This window comes from Alligator sinensis, unplaced genomic scaffold (genome assembly GCF_000455745.1).
Source record: "Alligator sinensis unplaced genomic scaffold, ASM45574v1 scaffold569_1, whole genome shotgun sequence".
NCBI lineage: Eukaryota > Metazoa > Chordata > Crocodylia > Alligatoridae > Alligator > Alligator sinensis.
The window spans coordinates 2,719,717-2,740,170 of NW_005841914.1; the positions used below are offsets into that span (position 1 = coordinate 2,719,717).

A 20,454-nucleotide genomic window follows, 5' to 3' on the forward strand; every position below is an offset into this window, starting at 1 on the left:
CTTACGAACCCAACGCTTTTCTTAAAAGGCAATAGAGGCCAAATAACCGAACCTGCGTAGCCTTAACCACTCTGGGGAAAAGAACGAACAGCCTCTAGCCTCTCCCCATCGCCGATAAATTCCTAGACGTATCCCTTCCTATACAAGAAACTACCAAACCCGCGGAGCTTCAACAACTCCGGGGCCAATTACCGAACCGAACCCGCGGAGCTTCAATAACACCGGGGCCAAGAACCAAATTGTCGTAGTCCTCTAATGAGGATTTAAGCGGAGCTGAACCTGGAAACTGTCCAGCCTACACCACGACCATCTTTGGTGTAAGTAAATAATCTTTAAATCAACCATTACGCGTCCGTAACTAATTCTAGCTTGCCACTGGGTCTCTCCGACCCCGCGTGCCCGGGCTGCTGGTCACAGCCCGCGTGCGCAAAGACGGGTCCGCATATCGCTCCCGGCCCGCTCATGGCGACATGGATGGGAGCGGGAGGCGGCCCGCACAATACCCAAATAATCATGTCTATATTGAACACAGTAATTCAAATGGTATTTTACTTAACTTTATTCTTCAAACACTGCATTTATCTAATATGAATCCTTTATACAATTCAGAGTTAAATAACAAGAAGACTTGCAGGGGAAAGGAACATGCCCATGAAAATCCCCAGTAATATTGTGTAGCTATTTCTGTTCTTAAAATGCCAACCAATGAAGGCCATTTGTCCCTAAAGGGATGAAGCATAGTCATTCTTTCACGTATGCACAACAATTTCTCCATGTAAAGTCTCAAATAAATGTACAGGTTTATGGCACAGCTGTGCTAATCGTTTTGAAGCATCACATAACAGAGGTCATCACAAGCAATCTATTTATCAAAATGCTTTCTGCTCTGGCAGGCTAAGGATCCCCTGGGACAAGCCCTTTTTGTGGTGGCTGACCAGCAAATATCCTCACGATAACTAAGCACAGAGATTTCATTTCAGACCATTTTACTTCTTGCAACATCTGGAAGGAATACATCGTCTGATAAATTACCAGGAAATATGAACAGTGTTAGACTGATGGGGCATGCTGCTTTGATTGAATAATCTGGAAACAACTATCCTTAAATCTGTTCATTTCACTAGGACCCTTCAGCTTTCACTTTGATTCAACCTGCAACAAATATACGTCTTTCTGGACAAAGTACCAGAATTTGTGCCTCACCCCAAATCACTGTTCCACCTATCCTGCAGATCCATCCTCCCAAGTATCAGGAGGAGGGGAGTCAGTGAATTGAAGGTTCATCTGGCTGCAGCGACTACAAGCAGACAGAAAAAGCAGTCACTAATTTGAGCACCTTGAGCAAAATATGAGGGGGCAGCTCCAAGGATGGAAATTCAGAGTTGACTTAAAACCTCTGACAGCTGAGAGGGTCATGGCATTTTTCCAATGGCTAAGAGAAGCAAATTTGAAAAGAGAATGCCAGGCTTCCAGCATGAAGAACAGGGTTTTCTTTATAAACTTCTTATAAACTTCACCATGGCATTGATTCCTCTCAAACCAGCCTCAAATGAAATAATTCCATACATTTTAGCTATAGGGACCACTCCGTGGAAGCCATCCTTCAGGTGGCACCAGGTCACCTGGACTTCATTGTCTTCCAATCGTTTCTTGTACAGCAGCCCATCATCCCTAAGCACATCATACTCGCAGGTCAAAATGAAAGTTTCAGGGAGCTGACGAATAACATCGTCTTCGGCTAAAAGTGGGGAAAAAGTTGGTGTCAGAAATGCCTGGGCTTTGGTACAATACTCTTCTACACATGGATAGAGTTTGGGTGGCTCATAGCCCCTGATCTTAAATTCATTCTGGATATTGTCTGGACTCAGCCATTTGCTATATTTCTCCCTGAGATCTTCACGAATATGAATACCTTTAAGAATGCCGTCTACCACTGATACATCAATATTTAAATACCTCAGACCCAAATGAATAGTCCATTTCCTTAACAAAGGGGGCATTGTATGGTTCTGCTGATATGAAGGCAAGTTAAAGTCCACAGCCTGGAGAAATGGGTAGATCAGCATCTGTGCCCGTATCTTGGGGAGGTCCGTTCTGTCCACCAGGGCCTGGCAAACAGCAGTAGCAATTGTGCCTCCACTGCTGTCTCCACAGACAATAACACGAGCGGGGTCCACCCCATAGTCTTCTGCCGTCCTCATAAAGTGGATGGTAGCAGCGAGACAGTCGTCAAACTGGGCTGGAAATGGGTGCTCGGGAGCTAAGCGATACCTAAAATACCAGAGGGAGTTGTAATTTCACCAGTTCTGATGAGTGGGACCATTTCTTTCTTTCTTTCAAGAAAACTATAGTGGAAAAGATTTAAGGTAATTGGTTTACCTTCCTAAAATAAAACTGATTTTAGATTATAATTTGGGCAACTGTAACTGACGGGTCTTCTTTCCCTGAATGCTTCAGTGCATGAACCAGTAACCAGCCTTCAGGTTTGAGGCCTGGAATGATATTTTACACCTTCACCGGTAAGTATGCAAACAGAGAATTTTAGTAGTGAGCCATTTGGAATTGGTAAAAGTTTTCCATCTCCTTCCAGGTCAAGAAAAATGCATGCGGGCAGCCAGGGGAAGTGAAGGACTGTCTATGACCTTGACTAGCTCAGTCCTGACAGGTCTGGACTGAAGGAGTAGCAGTGTAATTCATATTTATCTAATCCAAGGAGATAAAAGTGTTTTTCCCACATTGTCTGTCTGCTTGTTACTGAAAAGTATATAAAAATTCCTAGCATGCCACACAAAATGAGGATAAGTAAAAACTGTAACCTAACAATATGAGAGAGGTTTTTTGGATAGTCAACAATGATCAGTATTCACTTGTCTGGCTCCACTAATATGGAGAAAGCTTCTTCCTCAGAGGTGCATGAGGGGTGCCTGACCCCTGTTAGTGAGGTGAATATGTAGGATAGGAGGATTCGAGCTGTAGACAGCCCTGAGCAGAAGGCAGTCAGCTGAAGAGGCAGCTGAACTCCCAAGATGAGCCCCAGGAAGTGCTTTATCCAGAGGCCTGGCAAGAAATCTACATCCAGAATGAGCAGCTCTCACCCTTGATGCAATAGAAACTCATCAGTGCCCGAGCCCTCACTAGGGAGCTGATGCCAACAAAACACCTGTACCAGCACCAGCAAGCCAAGCAGTCCTCTCTCAAGCACAAACACCACGAAGAGCTGGAACAGAGGCAGACACAAATGCCTTGCACGAGGAGCTTGCCAGAGCCAAGATGGAGTTGACAGAGGTCCACATGCAGTAAGACATTTGAGCATGTTTGTCTTCCTTCAAAGAACAGCTCATAGCACCCAACACTGGGTGAAAGGATGCTTTTTCTTTGGCTCAAGTCCTTTCTTCCCATTTGTTTGGTCTATTCTTTTCGGCTCCAAACCAGACTTGTTCCGGATCTATTCCAAGTTACCCTACAAGATCAGTGTTCCTTTTTCTGATTAACTTTCTCTTTTCAAAGTCTGGTAGCTGATTTGGGGTATACAAACCTACCAGGTGAAATGGCATAAATGGTTCCCAGAGATGCAAATAGTGAAAGATCACTTACCCAACACACATGACCACTGATTCAGTCTTTGTGGCTATAGAGCAGCATAAGTTAGTATAGACTTCTGCAAAATAAAGAGCTGTATCAATGCAATACCTTGAAAACATTGTATTTTAGAAATACGGACAAAATTCAGAGAGGTTTTCATTTTGAAGAGTTGCTTCTCACCTCTTCACCAGTATTAAGTGGAAATGAACAAAATCTCTTAATTAATCATCCAGGAAGCCACTTTTCAAAAGCATCTAGTACGTTGGAGATAGAGTTATAGTTTTTTGGTAGGTGTTGGATATCTTAGGTAGGAATCTGCAAGCACTATATAGTCATTCATTTTGGGAACCTCTATTTTCTTCAACCTGGGATGATTTAGAGCAGCGTTTCTCAACCTGTGGGTCGCAACCCAAAAGTGGGTTGCAAGAATATTTGAAAGGGTCGTGAACAAACTTTAAAAAGGAATCAACAAACTTGAAAAATGGATTCTCCTTTAATGGAGAAAAATGTGGGAAACTGTGGCAAAGTTCCAGCCTGCAAGTGGCTGCTTGGGGCATCTCATGCCCCACACACACCCACCCCATCCCACACACCCACCCCTGCCCCACAAAAGTAGGCGGGGATGTACTAAGGTAAGATTTATTATAACTAAGCAGAGAATGGCAATTCTTTGACACTACAGATCTCCATACAAGAAAAAAACAAGCGGCAAGACTTTGCTCTAGTGTAAATAAACGTAGGCTGCTTCTCTGTTTAAGTGTGTTACTACAATCCATTTTTGAACAGCTTCCTGGGTTATAATATTGCCTAATTAGCATGTCATTTAAGAAACACTATTGTATAAAAAGAACTCCACAGTTCTCTTTACAGCTTCTAGATTCACATAGGTCCAAATGCCTTTTCTATTAAACTTCTTACTAATGCTTCCAAACCGGCCTGTTCCTCCATGGCAATAAACAACTCCTCTCCTCAGGCCAGCAGATGGCACTTTTGGCTGGTAGATCTTCATGTTTATCTTTTCGAAAGTCAAATCCTTGATGAAGAGCTTTGAAGTGTCCCCAGATGGCATTAGATTAAGTAAAAACCTAATGATGTGATGGTCCACGTATATTCCTAATTTCTCCAAGATTAATTCCTGTTTATAAAGAAAGAAACCTGGAATTATCGGGCTGTCATGAACTGTATTATGTTCTGAGGGTTCCAGCAGGTCTTGAACATTTCCTTGCATTTTTATTGTACTGACATGGTGTGAGTGGCCTCATTGAAAAGCCCATGTTATATTGTAGGGGATGGTACCTGTGGGTGCACATTTCTCACAAGACAACCACTCTTTCTCCAATCCCTCAATTCTAATCCTTAAAGGGAATTTACAAAATACCTTTTGCAGATGAGCCTATGAACTTCACTTCAAAAATCTACTGGATACAAAAAATCATGGACTAAATACAGACAGCCACTGGATTTATGGCACATTATAACCTACCTGCCATTCGATAACCCAAGGTAAATTCTCTACATTTTACCAGCTACATTCATTCACCAAATCACCATTCCCCGCTTTTCCCCATACCTACCTGTCTTGCACCCATTGTCTCCCATCCCCTCTGGCCTTCACTACCATGCATTTGCATTTTTACATACCTGCATTTTGCATATTGGCTTCTCTTTCACCCAGGAGAGACCAGAAACACCAGGAGACTCTCCCTATGCCTGAAGAAGGGTGTTAATGCCTGAAAGCTTGCAAAAAACAATTTTTCCAACTATGTGGTTGGTCTAATAAAAGATATCACATTTACCCAAAGTACCTTGTCTGCCTATGTTACGCTGCATCTACTTATGTCACTTTTATCACTGTAAAAATTATGTTATACTGTTATTGCTTTATTACTTTGGACCTGGTTCACCCAAGGGACTCCTGCATGCATATTTAAAGACACCTACAATTCCCAGACACAGGCAGCAGGAGTCATTATTGGGTTGGAAATCAACTCCACAACAGAGAGGCAACTACAAGAAATAATGCTTTAGCCAGAGGGGTTTCAGGTACCTCAGGCTGTCCAGATATAACTGGAGGTTGCTGTTGACTCACGAGCAATTAAAATAATGTTGGCTGGTGTGGGGGTCAGGGCGTGATGACTTTCAAGACTTCTTAGAGTCTAGCTATGAGAGAATCATGGTCTTTGAATCGTGGGCTTTGGAGGTTGAATTGTGGCAGCAGCCAGGGCAGGCAGAATCAGAAGGGAGATGAATTGTGGAGAAACTGGAAGGTCTCTCAGGAGGGTTTGAGCATAGCCAGAAGACAGTAAGAAACTTCACTTGTTTGGTTTTTCTGTCTTCAAACTCATAGCCACTTTTGCTTGCGTAGCCCTTCTGCTGAGCACCTGTCAGTAGCAACAAGGGCTGAGTTTAATTTTGGGGTATTAAATATATTTAATCTTGGCTTGAGCCCCCACCCAGACCACCTGGGAAACACTGAATGAATCGCTAGAGTGTCCAAGAAAGCCAACAACCTTTCCCTCGCAAGCCAAATGAATGCAACCCCCTGATTTATTACAGGGGCCAACACCAGCACACAACATATAGTCAAGCAAGACAAAAATACTGTCCTGGTTCAAAGTATACCTTGTATCACCCCTACTCCTACTGGGGAGCCTTCAACCCCAGGCTCAGCAGAGGGGGGGGGGTGTCTCAACCCAGAAGGGGTTAGTTCCTGGGAATTTGGGAGCATCGTCTCCCTCACCGTTGCTGTCCACTGGGGGCACCGGTTCCCTATGTGTTGCAAAGGGCCCTCCAGTAAGTTGATGCAACTCTGCTGAGGTGCTGGGGAGCACTGATCTCTGCACCTGCTCCAGTTTCCTGTTGATGCGACTCCACCGAGCTGCTGTGGAGCGCTGATCTCTGCTCCTGCCTGAGTGGCTGCAGGGGTGAGCTACCAGCTCCTGCCCTGGACTCCCAATCTAAACCCCACATGGCTACTTGACTTGAAACCCTGGCTCTCTGTACCACCTGGCCTCAGGCTCCACCAAGCATTCCAGCATTCCCCCTCCCCTCCAGTCCTAGAGGAGGAACAATATATAACAATTATGTTACACAAAAACATAATCATGCTGTACAGCCAAACAAGTGCAGGGGTGAGCTACCAGCTCCTGCCCTGGACTCCCAATCTAAACCCCACATGGCTACTTGACTTGAAACCCTGGCTCTCTGTACCACCTGGCCTCAGGCTCCACCAAGCATTCCAGCATTCCCCCTCCCCTCCAGTCCTAGAGGAGGAACAATATATAACAATTATGTTACACAAAAACATAATCATGCTGTACAGCCAAACAAGATACACAGAAACATGAAACACATTTTTTAGCACAGAATGACGTGCACATTTTGGGTATGCTACACTTGTATAATTCTTTTCTCCTCTATAATAAATCCTTTTTTATTTTGTCTCCTTACTGATTGCCCGTGGAAAGAGTGATTTCTGGGCAAGTGATATTCCAGCCTCATCCTTTCTACAGAAAAAGGGACCCAAAATTTCTTCCACGGCCCAACGAGGAGGCCACCTAGGGCTGGCAGAGATTCCCTTACTGTAGCTGCAAGCTCTAGGATAAGGGCAGTGGAGCTGTGGCTTGCCAGGGATAAGGAGTTATCCTGGAGTAACCTCGCTCTGATTCTTGGGCAAGCGCAGCACAGAGGAGAGAAACCTGGGGCACTGGGAGGTCCCCCATGGATGGGTTTGGGACTCATGCAATACCCAGTTAGTGCATCCCAATAGTATTCTGACTGATGGAGAGGAAGGAAAATTTAATCTCCAGGACCAATTGAAACTTTGCTTCCTATTGGTTGTGCCCACCAAGGGATTATTACATGGCAATGTGGATGCATCTATAGTTTGAAATGGATTCAGACAACCACTTCTATTCACAAGCTACCGTTTGGTCTTAGGATCATCAACAATGGTAGGTCACTACCAACTCAGACAGGATTGCACTTAGACCCCAACACCACAGGTGAAATATCTTAGTCCCCTGCCTGTGCTTTGAGCTAACCAGTCCCTAAACTCTAAGGACTTTTTGCAGGACCCTACCACAGATGGCACATTGGGGAGCTGGGTCTTCCCAACTTCCCTTAAATAGGAAAAGAATTGGCTCTAAAAGTCTTCAGGAAGTGCAAGGATTGCATCTCCCATTGTAGCAATCTTCATCACGCAAGCAGACACATAAGTGGAGAAGGGGATTTCCTGTTCTTTCTCCAAAGCCACACTAATTCAAAACTTGCTTTAGAAATATGAATACAAGCATGCCTTTCTGGCTGACCGGTGACCATCCCACACCTATCACATCACAACTATCCAATGAAACTTGGGGCTACCTTTTTCTGATTTGGAACCAGCTTCTTCTTTATAACAGCAACTACAGAAATCCTGGATAGGGTTAGGCTATTATATTACTGCATTCCTCGAGCAGCTCCTTCCTTAAGGGAGTCACAAAACAGCAAGGGTGAAATCCTGGCCCTGCTGAGGTCCATAGGAAAACTCTCACTGGCCACAGCAGAACCTAGATGATCTCCCCAAGCTACAAGTGTCCCCAGATGGAAAGCTGTAGACAAGTCTTCTCATTGCACATGAGCAATATCTGCAAAAACAAATGAACAAAAACCCATCTGACAAATGGGAAATATGGTTTTGTTTGTCTGTTTTTGAAGCAGTGAATAATGTGCTGGACTACTTTACAAACAGGAAGGACACAGTTCCTGTCTTGGAGACCATATCATCCAAATTCATCATGAGACAGCAAAGGGACAAGGAGAAGTTTAGCTTGGAGACGAGAAGACCTGGGCGTGGACTTGAGAAAAGTCTTCAAATAGCTGAAGGGCAATTATGGAGATCAGAGCCATGACAAGGGGGGGGGGGGGGGGGGGGGGGGGGGGGGGGGGGGGGGAGCAGGGAGACTTCCCTGGGCGCCGAAGTGTAGGGGCACCAACAGACGCTACCCAGCCGGGTCAGAGCGCAGGATGGACCCGCGAGCGGCTCATTTGGCGGGGCATTGGGAAGAGGGAAAGGCGGCTCCTGCTGCTGCATTCACTCACAGGCAAGCACTGTGGGGGGGGGCATGTGCCCCTCGGATCTGTGTGTGAGGTGAGGGTGGGCTGCTGTTAAGGGCTTTGCCCCGGGTGCCAAACTTTGTTACTATGGCACTGACAGAGAAGCTGGAAATGGGCTTTTCTGTGTGGCTCTAGGAGACAGGACTAGTAGCTACAGCCTCAAGTTTCAAGGGGAAATTTAAACTGGAAATTAGGAAGAACTTTCTGACTGTGAGAGTGGTCAGGCGTCGGAACAGACCACCTAGAGAAGTTGTGGATTCTTCATGTTTGGAAACTGTCAAAACCGTGTTAGCTGGACATCTCTCTTCATATCTGGGACCCTGTTTTGCTGGGTGTGTGGCCACTCAATCTGTTCCTTAACAGAGATGAACTGTACTCATCAAGCCCAGTGATACTTGCAAAGCACTGGATTCTCTTCAGTTTTTCTTGATTGAACAAGACACCAACGATCAATGAGTCCATACTGCAGAATGATCTCCTAGTTTGGTGACAAGTGCATGTAAGACTCTTGAACTGGTTATTTCCACTTCCCTATATAATCCACTTCCCTGTATAACCAGACAATTCTAATGTAGAGAGCATAACTCCGACACTCAGTATTTCTACAATTTTTTTCATTAAAGATATCCAAAGAAAAAATATTTTGTCCTCTCAAAAAGGTAAAGGTGGCTCACTACTGATAATAAGTCAGCCATGACTTGGTTATCACTTACTGGTTCTGCTGGAGTGAGGAATTAACTAGAGTTTATTGCACATCACAAAGTGGACATTGGGGATGAAAACTGCTATGCTCTTGAGGGGTTTTTGAACTTAACCCATGTTTATAATACTTTAAAAGCAATAAGTAAAACCTGGCCAAGGGTGTGTTGTGTAATTAAGTCAATTATGCATTTAACCATTACACAGATAACTGGACTACTGCTAGCAGTTGTCCATGTCACATAACCTCTATAATAGTGCCAAGTACTGAGTTTACTTTTAAGTTTCATGATAATTCTAGCTTTGGCTTCAAAGAGAAGCCTTTGCAGGACTCTGATATCAGAGGAACAAGTTTCACAAAGGTTCTCAACCACTGTCATTTCAGTTTGGGAGAGCACCATGAGTAGATCCCACTCTTCCTGTATGATGGCTGTTTGAAATTAAACACACAAAATCTTTGGTGTGGCCATAGATGCTGATTCTGTGGGTGCTCTAGGACTTAAGTACCTACCAAAAAAAATTAGCAGGTGCTCAGCACCCAGGAGCCATATGGCCACTGGTGCCCCAAGAAAAGAGACTGGAGGCAATCCAGGAGTGGGGCAATCCTCTAGAGGCCCAGGATCACGGGCCAGGAGGAGCCTGCTCTCACTGCCCCTGAGCAAGTATGACATGCAAATTCATGAACATACCATATTAAAAAAAAGAACGAGAAAGCGGAGAAGAATATTTATGCTGCAGCTTCGGGAGAATGTGAGCTTATGAAGCTGGTTTTAAAATTTTGGAAGGTACATGTCTACTGTAGTAATAGGGTCTACAAAAGAGGCCGATGCATATGAGGAAGGCACATCCTAGGTTAGAGGTGCTAAACAAGTGAACTCCTTTCTATTCATTAACAGAACATGAGAGCTCACCCAATCCTTCTATAAAGTTCTTTACAGTATCTTAAAATATCAGCTTATAAAATCCAACCATCTCTCCCTTTCCATTACAAGATAAAATCAGATAACAGTTTCAAGCAAGGCATACTTACCAGACTAAACAAGACACTCATAATGTGATGAAAAATGTGAAGCAGTACACGACCACAAACTTCATGAGGGATTTCTGCTTTGGGTTGTTGATAGTGCAACAGGAATACCACCAAAATGCTCAGAGCAATAATAATTAATGCTAACATGAGTTCCACGTCCCTGTGCTAAGAAGGACAGAAGTGGGGAAAGGACTCCACACTATAGCTCTGGTGACTCTGAAGTGTCTCCCAGGATCAGATCATGGAATTTATAGTTCCTTTCTCAACCCTTCATTCAGCTCCTAACAATGGTGGTAAGTAGGGCGAGGCATATGATAATTAAAGCATAGGCAGAGTGATGGACAGTGAAGTGGGATGAGGCTTACATAAATTATTACTGATATTTGTGTTTACCTGTGGATTGAAACTAGGCAGCTCTCCAAATAGCAGGGCCCAACATGGCCATGCCAGTCCTAGGAAGGTGCATCAGAGTATAATGGCTCATTGCATCAGTGAGCCTGAGGCTCTCATTTCATACTCCACAGCACACGAGGGAGTGAGGTGGCTACCATCCTGTCATGATATTTGTAACTTAGGTTTAACTTAGGTTCCATTCACTGTATTCTAGTCTGAATCCATCAGACCAGAGAAATCCCATCTCTCCCTTTGTGTTACCAGGATTTCCTCAGAATGTCCCTTCACCAAGCCTACAGGTCTGTTCTTCTCCCCCTGCCCCTAGAGCAGTGTGAGCAATTTTTTCTTGGCTTTGGCATCAGTGCCATGGGAAGGGAAAGGGATGTAACATCTAGATCCCTCTTTCTTGAACACAAAGACTCCAAGGGGCCCTAGGGTTATTTCCTAGGGGAAGAACTGTGCCCACAACCCAAGCACTGGCAATGACCTACGTAGGAAGTAAGGCTTTATAGCTTTTACCTGGTGTGTAATGGCTAGCTCTTTGTCCCTGCCCAGGGGAATTTCACCCAGACAAAGTTAGCAATAGTCAGCATGATACGTTGAGGGCCTGCAACAAACAGGAGCAGTCCGACCCCCAGAAACTCCTTCCTTTGGCACTATCTGGTCCCCTAGCCCCAACAAGCAAACCCCTGCCCTTTCATAGGAACTTCTTTCCTCTCCTGCCCCTCCGCAGCTGACCTCTCACATTTAGCACAGCCAAGCAGGACCAGCAAGTCTCAAGTGGTCTTTTGTGTCTAGCTCCCAGTTGCAGCAGCTTCCTGGCTGGTCAAAACCCTTCATTGCTCTCCCATTTCTTTTTCCACCACTGTTTTGTTCCTCACTTGCGAGTGGAAGCCGTGTGCTCCCAGCTCACAGGCCGGCCAAGTAGCATGTCAGCAGTGCACCAGCTGTAATCTGCTGGCAACACCACCTCCCGGCTCTGCCAGCCGCGTCTTCTCATGAGCCTGCTCAGCTCGGGTCTTGGTCTACCTGGAAATACACAGTTCCAGCAGATGGGAACTCAAGCTGGGCTCAGGAAGGAACTGCCTGCTCCCAGCTCTCGTGACTCCAAGAAGTCACAAAATATGAAGTGCTCCTCCCACCCCACTTTTCATTTTCCAAGAAAGCTGGTAGTAGGTGCAGGTGTATGACAATTAAAGTGCATAATAAGAAATGGCATTGTTAATTAGATTTAGGAGAGTCTTTCACAAGCAGTTAATGTTTGCATTTCTCTGGCCTTGGTCACACATTTATTTGCAGTGCTACAAAGTACTTTGGCCCTTTCTAGGGTTGATATGTTCAATCTTATCTTCTGCTGTACCCTCACACTGTCCTCAGACAGCTTTTTTCAGGGTGTCTTCACCGTCTTCCATTCAGATTATTTCACACAGAGCACTGACCAGTCAAGAGCATGGGATGCAGCTACGACATGACTGCAGGGCTCCACTTCTCAACTGATGTATGTTAGCACATCCACACCGAAGTCAATAAAGTCATACTGATCTCTCCAGCTTTCATCTGCAGCTTTACATTAGAAATATATGACATGATACAATACATTTCATTCTATCTTATACATAGTATTCAGTGTCCCTATTTCAGTGCTGTTTGATCACTATTTCTCTCCTTATTTCTGAGGGAAGTTATATGCTGACTGCTCACAGGATTGCCGCCTAGCATGGCAAAAATGGATAAAGCTACAATCTAATGGCGATTCCAACCTCCTACCTCTGAAACTGTCTCTTTGTATAAAGCTACTACTCAGCTCACATCACGGTCTAAGTGAAGATATAGGTCCAATGGATGAAAACTAGAACTAGACAAACATTTTTCAGAATAACAGTCCATTCACTGAGAAATGAAGTTTCAGGATCCCCAGAAATCACTCTGCATTTGTCTCTTACAAGAAGTAGAAAAAAATTAAACTACACAATCGTGGTTACACAACCAACTCTCGTCCGAGTACGACTTTGGTGAAGGCATCACTTAGAACGACGCTTCCCAACAATTTTCTGAAATCCTGTTTAGAACGACACTGTAATTAATTAAACCCAAGAGTTTGCATCTTTAAACCAGTACCTGCCCTTAAGTATTTCTAATCTAGTTTCCACACAGACACAAACAAGGCTAACACTTTCAGAGCACTGTGCAAAGACTTAGGCACATGAATCCTCTCTTAGGCACCTTACCACAGATTTTGTTTCTATATTCCAGCTTTGGTTTAGCAAGTTCCTAAGCATGCAACCTAATTCACTTGACACTAATAAGATTTGAGCAAATGGCTGAAGTTTAGTATATGTATGATTACTGAGCTGGTGCATTACTTACAGGTGTAGATAGTACTGCTGCCTGCAGTTAACACTGCCTGACTCTTTGGTAATAAGACCCTTGATTATAAATGCTCCAAACACCAACTGTTGGTCTGATGTTTTCCCTGTTGGGTAGAAAGTGAAGTCGACAGGGCAGTTGCATGGGCCCCATCCTGGCCATGGTAGTTTGAGTGGAGTTGTCGAGTAAAAAGCGGGGGCCTAAAGCAGAACCTGTGTACAGGGCCCCCAGAGGCACATGTCACGCTTGCCCCAGACGTCCTGTACATTCTACCTCCCTCTATCAAATGCTTCTTCCCCCTGCTCACCTTACATCACTTTGTGCCTCCTTCCTCTCTGCTCATCCTGTCCCTTTTGTCCCCTGTACTATAACCTTCACAAGCCACCGCCTCTCCAAAGGGCTGTCTCCTCTTAGTAGTGGATGCTGTGAAAGATGTTAGAGGGGAAAAAAGGAATATAGTTCTGCCTAGTGCTGAGGCACATGGGTGCATTTATAAGCATAGACCTTGCACCATGTCCTCTCAACCACAGGTCTGCCTCTAACAACATGGATTGAAAAACAACCTAGTAATTTTTTTGCTTCACTGTAATAAAACCTTAAACGGTGGGCTGTTAGTGGACAGAAGTGGGTGTGGGTTGAGCACGTGATAGTTGGATAATAAAATTCAACCTGTTCAGCCTAGCATCACTGGTTTCATGATATGTAGTACACCCAAAATGTACAAGACATTTTGTGCTATAAAGTGTGTTTCATGTCACTGTGTATCCTGTTTGGCTGTAAAGCATGATCATGTTTTCTGTGTGATTGTAGTATATTGTGCCTCCTCAAGGACTGGAGAGGACCACCTCCCATCTCCCCTTAGACCAGTACCTTAAGATTCCTCAACAAAACCTGTAAAACCAGGTTAGCGTCTCTGGCAAAATCCTGGCGTGCTCACCACCTTTGAATTGATTGGTCTGCATTAGCAGCGTTCCAGTGATGCTGCTTTTTGACTTGGGCCCTGTAATGAGGCCAGAAAAGTTAGTTAAGGTTCAGGCCACCTGGGCTGGGAGGCTTTTTTTGTTTTTCCCCTGGGTCCCCTGGAGAGGGGAAGGGGAGGGGAAATGCTGGAATCCTGGCTGGAGCCTGTGACTAGGTAGTACAGAGAGCTAGGTTTTCTCAAGTCCAGTAGCCATGTGGGGTTTAGATTGGGAGTCCAGGGCAGGAGCTGGTAGCTCACCCCTGCAGCCACTCAAGCAGGAGCTGAGATTGGCGCTTCATAACAGCTTGGTGGAGTCACATCAATGGGAATCCGGGGCAGGCGCAGAGATCAGTGCTCCCCAGCAGCTCCTTGGAGCTACATTAACTCACCGAAGGGCCCTTCACAACACAGAGGGAACTGGCACCCCCAGCGGATGGTGACAGAGAGGAAAATAATGCATCCAAATCCCCAGGGACAAAACTTTTTAGGGTTAAGACTCTTGTACTCTTGGACTGCCAAGCCTGGGGTCGAATGCTTCCCAATAGGGGTAGGGGTGATGCAGGGTATACTCTGAACCATAACAGTGTTTTTATTTTACTTGACGGTATGTTGTGTGCTGGTGTTTGTCTCCATAATAAATTGGGGGTTGTGTTCATACTGCTTGTGAGGGAAGACTTGTTGGTTTTATTGGACACCCTAGTGATTTATCTAGTGTTTCCCAGGCAGACTGGGATGGGGCTCGAGCCAAGGTAACATATATTTAGTATCCCAAACTTGAACCTAGTTCTTGTTGCTGCTGACAGGCGCTCAGCAGAAGGGTTGCATATATGAACATAAATTACATCTGGACTAGGAATAGACAGTTTTACAGGCATCTTAGACAGTTGGCAATTATCACTGCACCAAAGTACAAGGAGCCTTTAGCAAATGTCTACCCTGGGATAGATGTGGACAGACAAAACTTAAACTGGTGTAAATTGTGCTGCTAGTGTTTTACCCTTGACATATTCAGGAGTAATTCCCCTTCAGCTTGGGGGAGGTTGCCCCACAATGGGGTTCTGAGTTGACCATTCCCTTCTTTTTTAATACTGGTCAATATAACAATTCCACTGGTGGAAAGACCTCTTGTGCCCATGACCGCAGGCCACAACCGATCCAAGGTGTTCCTGTTCTGATCTCTCAACCAGCGACTGCTGCCCTCCCATCCAAGCTGAGCAGAGCGCTGAGACACAGCATCTATGGAAATACAATCCATAACCTTATCATGGCCTGACCCCCAAACTGTCCCTTTCACGAGCCGGCTCAGCTCAGGTCTTGGTCTAACTACACCATTGGATAAAACTAGAACTAGGCAAACTTTTTTTCTAAATCGCAGTTCATTTGCTGAAAAAATGAAGTTTACGGGACACCAGAATGACTCACGACTTCAGGTCCAGGAAGTATTTTGACTGGGAACAAAAAGAAACTGGGAGAAGGTTTTGTTTTCATATTCTTAAAATAAAACAGTTTAATTTCTTCATCCAGAACAAAACTTTCAGCTCAAATTGAGATAATGTCACTTATTCTGAAAACCTTTTCTACAGGAAGAGGAGTTTCTGTTTCCATGAGAAATCTAGCACTATGGCAGTCTGGGCTGATGCAAATCAGAATTGTTGTCCATTGTGCAGTGCAATGGAAAAATCCATTCTTTGCTAACACATTTCATTATCTGAGGATATGCAGGCGATTACTACCTGAAGGAGAAGCCCTCCTGTTGTGTAAGGCTGCTTAATGCTTCATATGTGCTGCTGGGTGACCCAAGACCAAACTCTCAGGGACCTTTATAGCATTAAAGGCCACATATGGAAAAGAAACTCTGTATCATATGCAGGGATGGACCAGTGAATGGAGGACACATGCTAGGGAGCCCTGCAATCCCTGCCTGCTACCACAGATGGAATAAATATGGATTTGCTGTCAGCAGGACAAGTAAGGATGGCTCTTATGGGTGAAGACCAATGGGCCTCATAAATGTACCCCAGCTGCACCTTGTGTGGTCCTTGAGGACCTGTCTCTAGAAAACCCTCCAAAGCTATGTTCATCTGAAGATACTATGCATTAGACTTTATTTTCATGGTAAAAGAAAAAAGAACTGGCAGGAAATAACACAATCCATATATATGTTGGAACACGTTTCTCAGAGTCTGACTGTTAGAAGGGGGCAAAAAAAATTAACTATGCTGTCATGGTTAGAGAACCAGTAGCTCCCCTTTATCTTTTATTAGCTTTTAGGCCCAGTTTTACTGCAGGCATCACAGCAAACTCCCCCTCTCAAGAGAACCACCCTCTCTCACATTTATCTGAGATAGTTATCTGAAGTCCTGTTTCAGAACAATGCCAGTGTTTAATTATAATAAAGATAACACCTCCAACCAGTACCATATACACCTTTAAGTATTTTTACAGTCTAGTTTCCATATGGATAAATGGAAAAACAAGAAGGCCAATGTTTTCAGACTACTGTGGTAAAACTTAGGCACACAAATCTCCTAGGTGCTGTTGGCTACAAATGTAAAGGTCCAACTCGGGATCCTTAAAATTCTAGTTTATTAGGCAGATTGAAACACTGTAATGAGTTAAATCATAAACCTTGGGGCTGGTCCCCACACACACACACACACACACACACACATGCACACACATACACCCACACAGTAGCAAGCTACAGAGTCAGGTATACCTATCCTACAAGCGCTGGAGTCTGCTGTCGATGGCCAGTCGAAGCTTCTTTCAGCGTGGTGTTATCATCCAGAAGGGGGTCGCCGGCTGGTCCTTCTGGCTGGACAGGTCTGGTCAAGTCGGAGATCAAGAGGGCGCCACTGAGGGTCACTTTTCACTGCCTTTTATCTGTCCTTGGCAGACTTTGGTGACTCCCCAGTTTTCAGGTTTGCCCAATCCAGGGGTCATTGACCCTCGTGGGACTTCCCCCCTGCTCGGTGGCTACTGGATGGCATCTGTCAGCCCCAGGGGTCGTCCGCATGAACGTGCAGGTTTGGGAGTCTGTTGATGAATTTTTTAATAGGGCTCTGGGAGTGGTCGATCTGGAGATATTCAGCCCAAAAGTTGGTCCCCGGCGTTGATTAACTCAGGCCAGGGCTTCTAGCCCTTGATCAGTGACGTTTAGAGATTTCCCGGTTGTTACATTGTCTTCTATTGAGTTCTTCCGTTGGCTGATCTGCAGCTTCCCAGGCTTCCGATCTGCAGTCTCCCAGGTGTTAATTGCTGTCTGCTACCATGTTACACATTCAATCACTGATTCACTTGCTCTTTCAGGGGCCAGCCTGATACAGGGAAGCAGAGTTTGATTCCCATCCTTGTTAACATTGTTACAATGTATAATTTACTTATGAAACTAAACACATTCAGTTGAAAGTTGAAAGGTGAGGACTATAAAATATAAGCTACAAATGCCATGGCACACAAATAGATAAAAATACCAAAACACAAGGGGAGATACAAAATGCACACATACAAATTTTAAAACACAATTCCTTATCTTAAAGTGAAAGAGAGAGGAAGGAAGAAAAGGTAGAAAAAGAGAAACATATCCAAAGAGGGGAGAGCAAATGCAGGCAAGAGGAAAAGGGGGCTTTCTGCTACAGTGCCATATCACAATTTCTATTTTGTGCCTGGCTTGGCTTCAGCAAACTCTTAAGCAATAACAGATTTCTTTTGATGGCAATAATACTTGAGCAAACCGCTGAAGTTTGATGCATGTATGATTGCTCAACTGGAGCATGAATTACAGACGGAGTTGGCACTAACACCTATACTTAACATTGCCTAATGCTACAAAGATAAGATCCTGGTTTTCATTGCTTATACCTTTCCTCAGTTTTGCCTGAAGCTTTCCCTGCCTTATAATCCATGCTGTTTGGTCAAGCGATGAAGTCACCTGTGCTGATGAGGGGGCACAGCTGGCACCACCTGTTTACAGTGCCCCTCTGTCTACTTTAGAAAACTGGGGAATCTCCATGTGAAAGAGTAAATGGACACCAATCTGACACACAAGCCAATGCCAGAACCTTTACCTGTCCTGGACATCCATCACTGACCTCACAGGAGCTGTTCTTAAACAACAGAGCTTTACAAAACAGCATGAATGCAAAACTGCAGCACAAGAAATCAGCCACACAGTGGATTGCCTGAAGTATGGGCTCAACAGCGGCTCTGGATTCTCATCCCACTACCTGCTCTAGCTCTACTAACTTTGGTGGCCCTCTATGGCCCTTAACTGCTTTGTTTAGCCCTTTTCCGCTCTCACCTTCCCCTCTCTCAGCCATGCCTCTCCTTTCCTCCTACTTTCCCTAGTCTTTGTTTTTAAATGACCTTATTCCCTCCTAGTTAGTGTCCCTGATCTCTGCAAGGCCATTCATAGCATCTGACAAAGTAGGCTGTCATGCACAAAAGCTCATGCCTCTCTGAACAAGTTACTTTATGAGCTGACACCCTGCCCAGCCTTCTGCCTCCCTTCAGGATAACACCACTAACTACGTCTCTCTGATAAATCAGAGGCAGAGGTCCAGGTAGCTCAGGATGTTATAATGGGAGGTACCCCTGTCCCCTTCTAGACATCTGAGGAGACCCTGAGGACAAGCACCTCCTTGTCAAAATGCACTTGGTGCCCAGAGTCAAGAAGAACCAGGACCGGATGGAGGCTGAACTCCTCTCTCAGCCCAGGAGTGGACTGTTGTGCTGTGTTACCACAACTCCTGAGCAGCTTGTACCGTCTCTTCTGTGGGACACGGAGACTGAAGACGTGCAGGTTCTCTGCTTCCCCATCCTGGCCCTTCACCAGGCTTGTAATGAGTTCTCTCCTCAGAGTACATTTTGACCCATGGTTTTCTGCTCCCCAGCTATGCACATTAACCAGTGCATTAGTTCCTGAGAAGCTGGCTCAAACTTGCCCTCCTGTGGTTTAGGGCCATTGCCCTTACATACACCTCATAAAGCAGGAGCTCAATGGCCTCCTCAGAGACATGTGAGTGGCATTCGCAACAAGCTCTCAGGGCAGAGGAGAAAGGATTTGAGCTGCAGCTTGCCCCTTTGGGAATCAGTACACTACAACAGGGCAAGCTTGTTTAATCCACAGCTTGTTGCTTCCAACAGAGCACAATCCTCCCCACCTTTGGGAAGTTTTTTATTTTAGCCCATTCTTAAAGATCAATAGAAGCATCTCCAAGAGGTTGCATTAGCCAGAGGGATAGTGGACTTCTGTGTCATATTGTTTTTCTGTGAGTATTTGTCTGCAATTATAGTCCAAATCATATTTCTGGGATGGGCAAAGAGCTGGATGGGCAAACAGCCCCAACTCTCTGCTGCTGATATGCAGAATGGAGGAAAGGGACTGCTTCACTTTATTTTTGGAGCTGTGAGAAGTCTTTAAATATAATTTGCCATTGGGCCCTGGGCCAAAGGCCTATTTATTACATATGGGTCTGTAATGGGTAGCAACAACCCACCCTCAGTCCCCCAGAAGTTGTTATTCTCATCCACGGATCAGAGAAGCAACTGCTGCCCTCCCATCCGAGCCTGGCACAGCATCTATGCAAATGTAGACCCACCATCTGATCATGGCCCAACCCCCAACCTGCCTTTGATATTGGGGTTTGCACTGGCGAGTACAAGATTAGTGCAGAGATCCCACCTGCAGCTTGGCAGGGGTGCATGGGCACCTTACACAGACTCCTAGGAGACAGATCTCCTTAAATGTTTCTTAAATGTGGTGAGGGATTTTCCATGAGCTATGTCAGGGAAACAATACTGTAAATGGGTGAAGTGGGGAGTGGGGAATCAGCCCTGGGCAGTGACTTAGAAGGGAACCCAGAATGGCCCCCTCCCCCAATAAGCCTTTGTCATGGTAGAAGCATCCCTGTGCTACCCCATGATTGGAGCTGGACAGGCCCAGCTACATGCTTAGTAAGGCATATGTGGGGGAAGAGGGGCAATGACACCCCCTCTCCCTGGGGAGGTTTTAGTCATGGGGTGCACAGTCCTCTAAATGGTGGTGGAACAAATGAGGCAACAGGAATGGGCCATGGGGAGCCTGTACCACTGCCTGTCCCCCCCAGCAGTAACAGCTGCTGCCTGAGTGAGGTGAGCCAGGGCAGGTAAAACTCTGCTCCTCCTCCCCTTGTTCCACATGCCCCCCAGCTCTCTAGTGGTCAGCATAATTCCCATCCCCAAACACAGTCCCCACTCCAGATGCAGAAATTGCTCACTACATCTCTGCCCAGAAGAGCTGAGCCATTTACAGATCAAGTCCATCTTAGGCCCAGAGTACAGG

General features: G+C 45.3%; 1 protein-coding gene across 3 annotated transcripts; it reads right to left on the bottom strand.

The window, feature by feature from the left end:
* Positions 1–657: 657 nt before the first annotated feature.
* On the bottom strand, positions 658–13,676 carry LOC102376680 (arylacetamide deacetylase-like 4). 3 transcript variants are annotated; one of them, XM_025198125.1, is made up of 4 exons: positions 13,476–13,676; positions 4,501–4,717; positions 3,595–3,658; positions 658–2,271 (listed from the first exon to the last, which is right to left on the bottom strand). In XM_025198125.1, the coding sequence occupies exons 2-4, from the start codon at positions 4,649–4,651 to the stop codon at positions 1,494–1,496; spliced, it is 993 nt and encodes a 330-aa protein (XP_025053910.1). In that variant the 5' UTR covers positions 4,652–4,717; positions 13,476–13,676; the 3' UTR covers positions 658–1,493. The 3 variants fall into 3 exon arrangements, with proteins under 3 accessions (XP_025053910.1, XP_025053911.1, XP_025053909.1); XM_025198126.1 differs by lacking the exon at positions 13,476–13,676 and adding an exon at positions 13,169–13,359; XM_025198124.1 differs by lacking the exon at positions 13,476–13,676 and adding an exon at positions 10,409–10,555.
* Between the last annotated feature and the right edge of the window lie 6,778 nt (positions 13,677–20,454).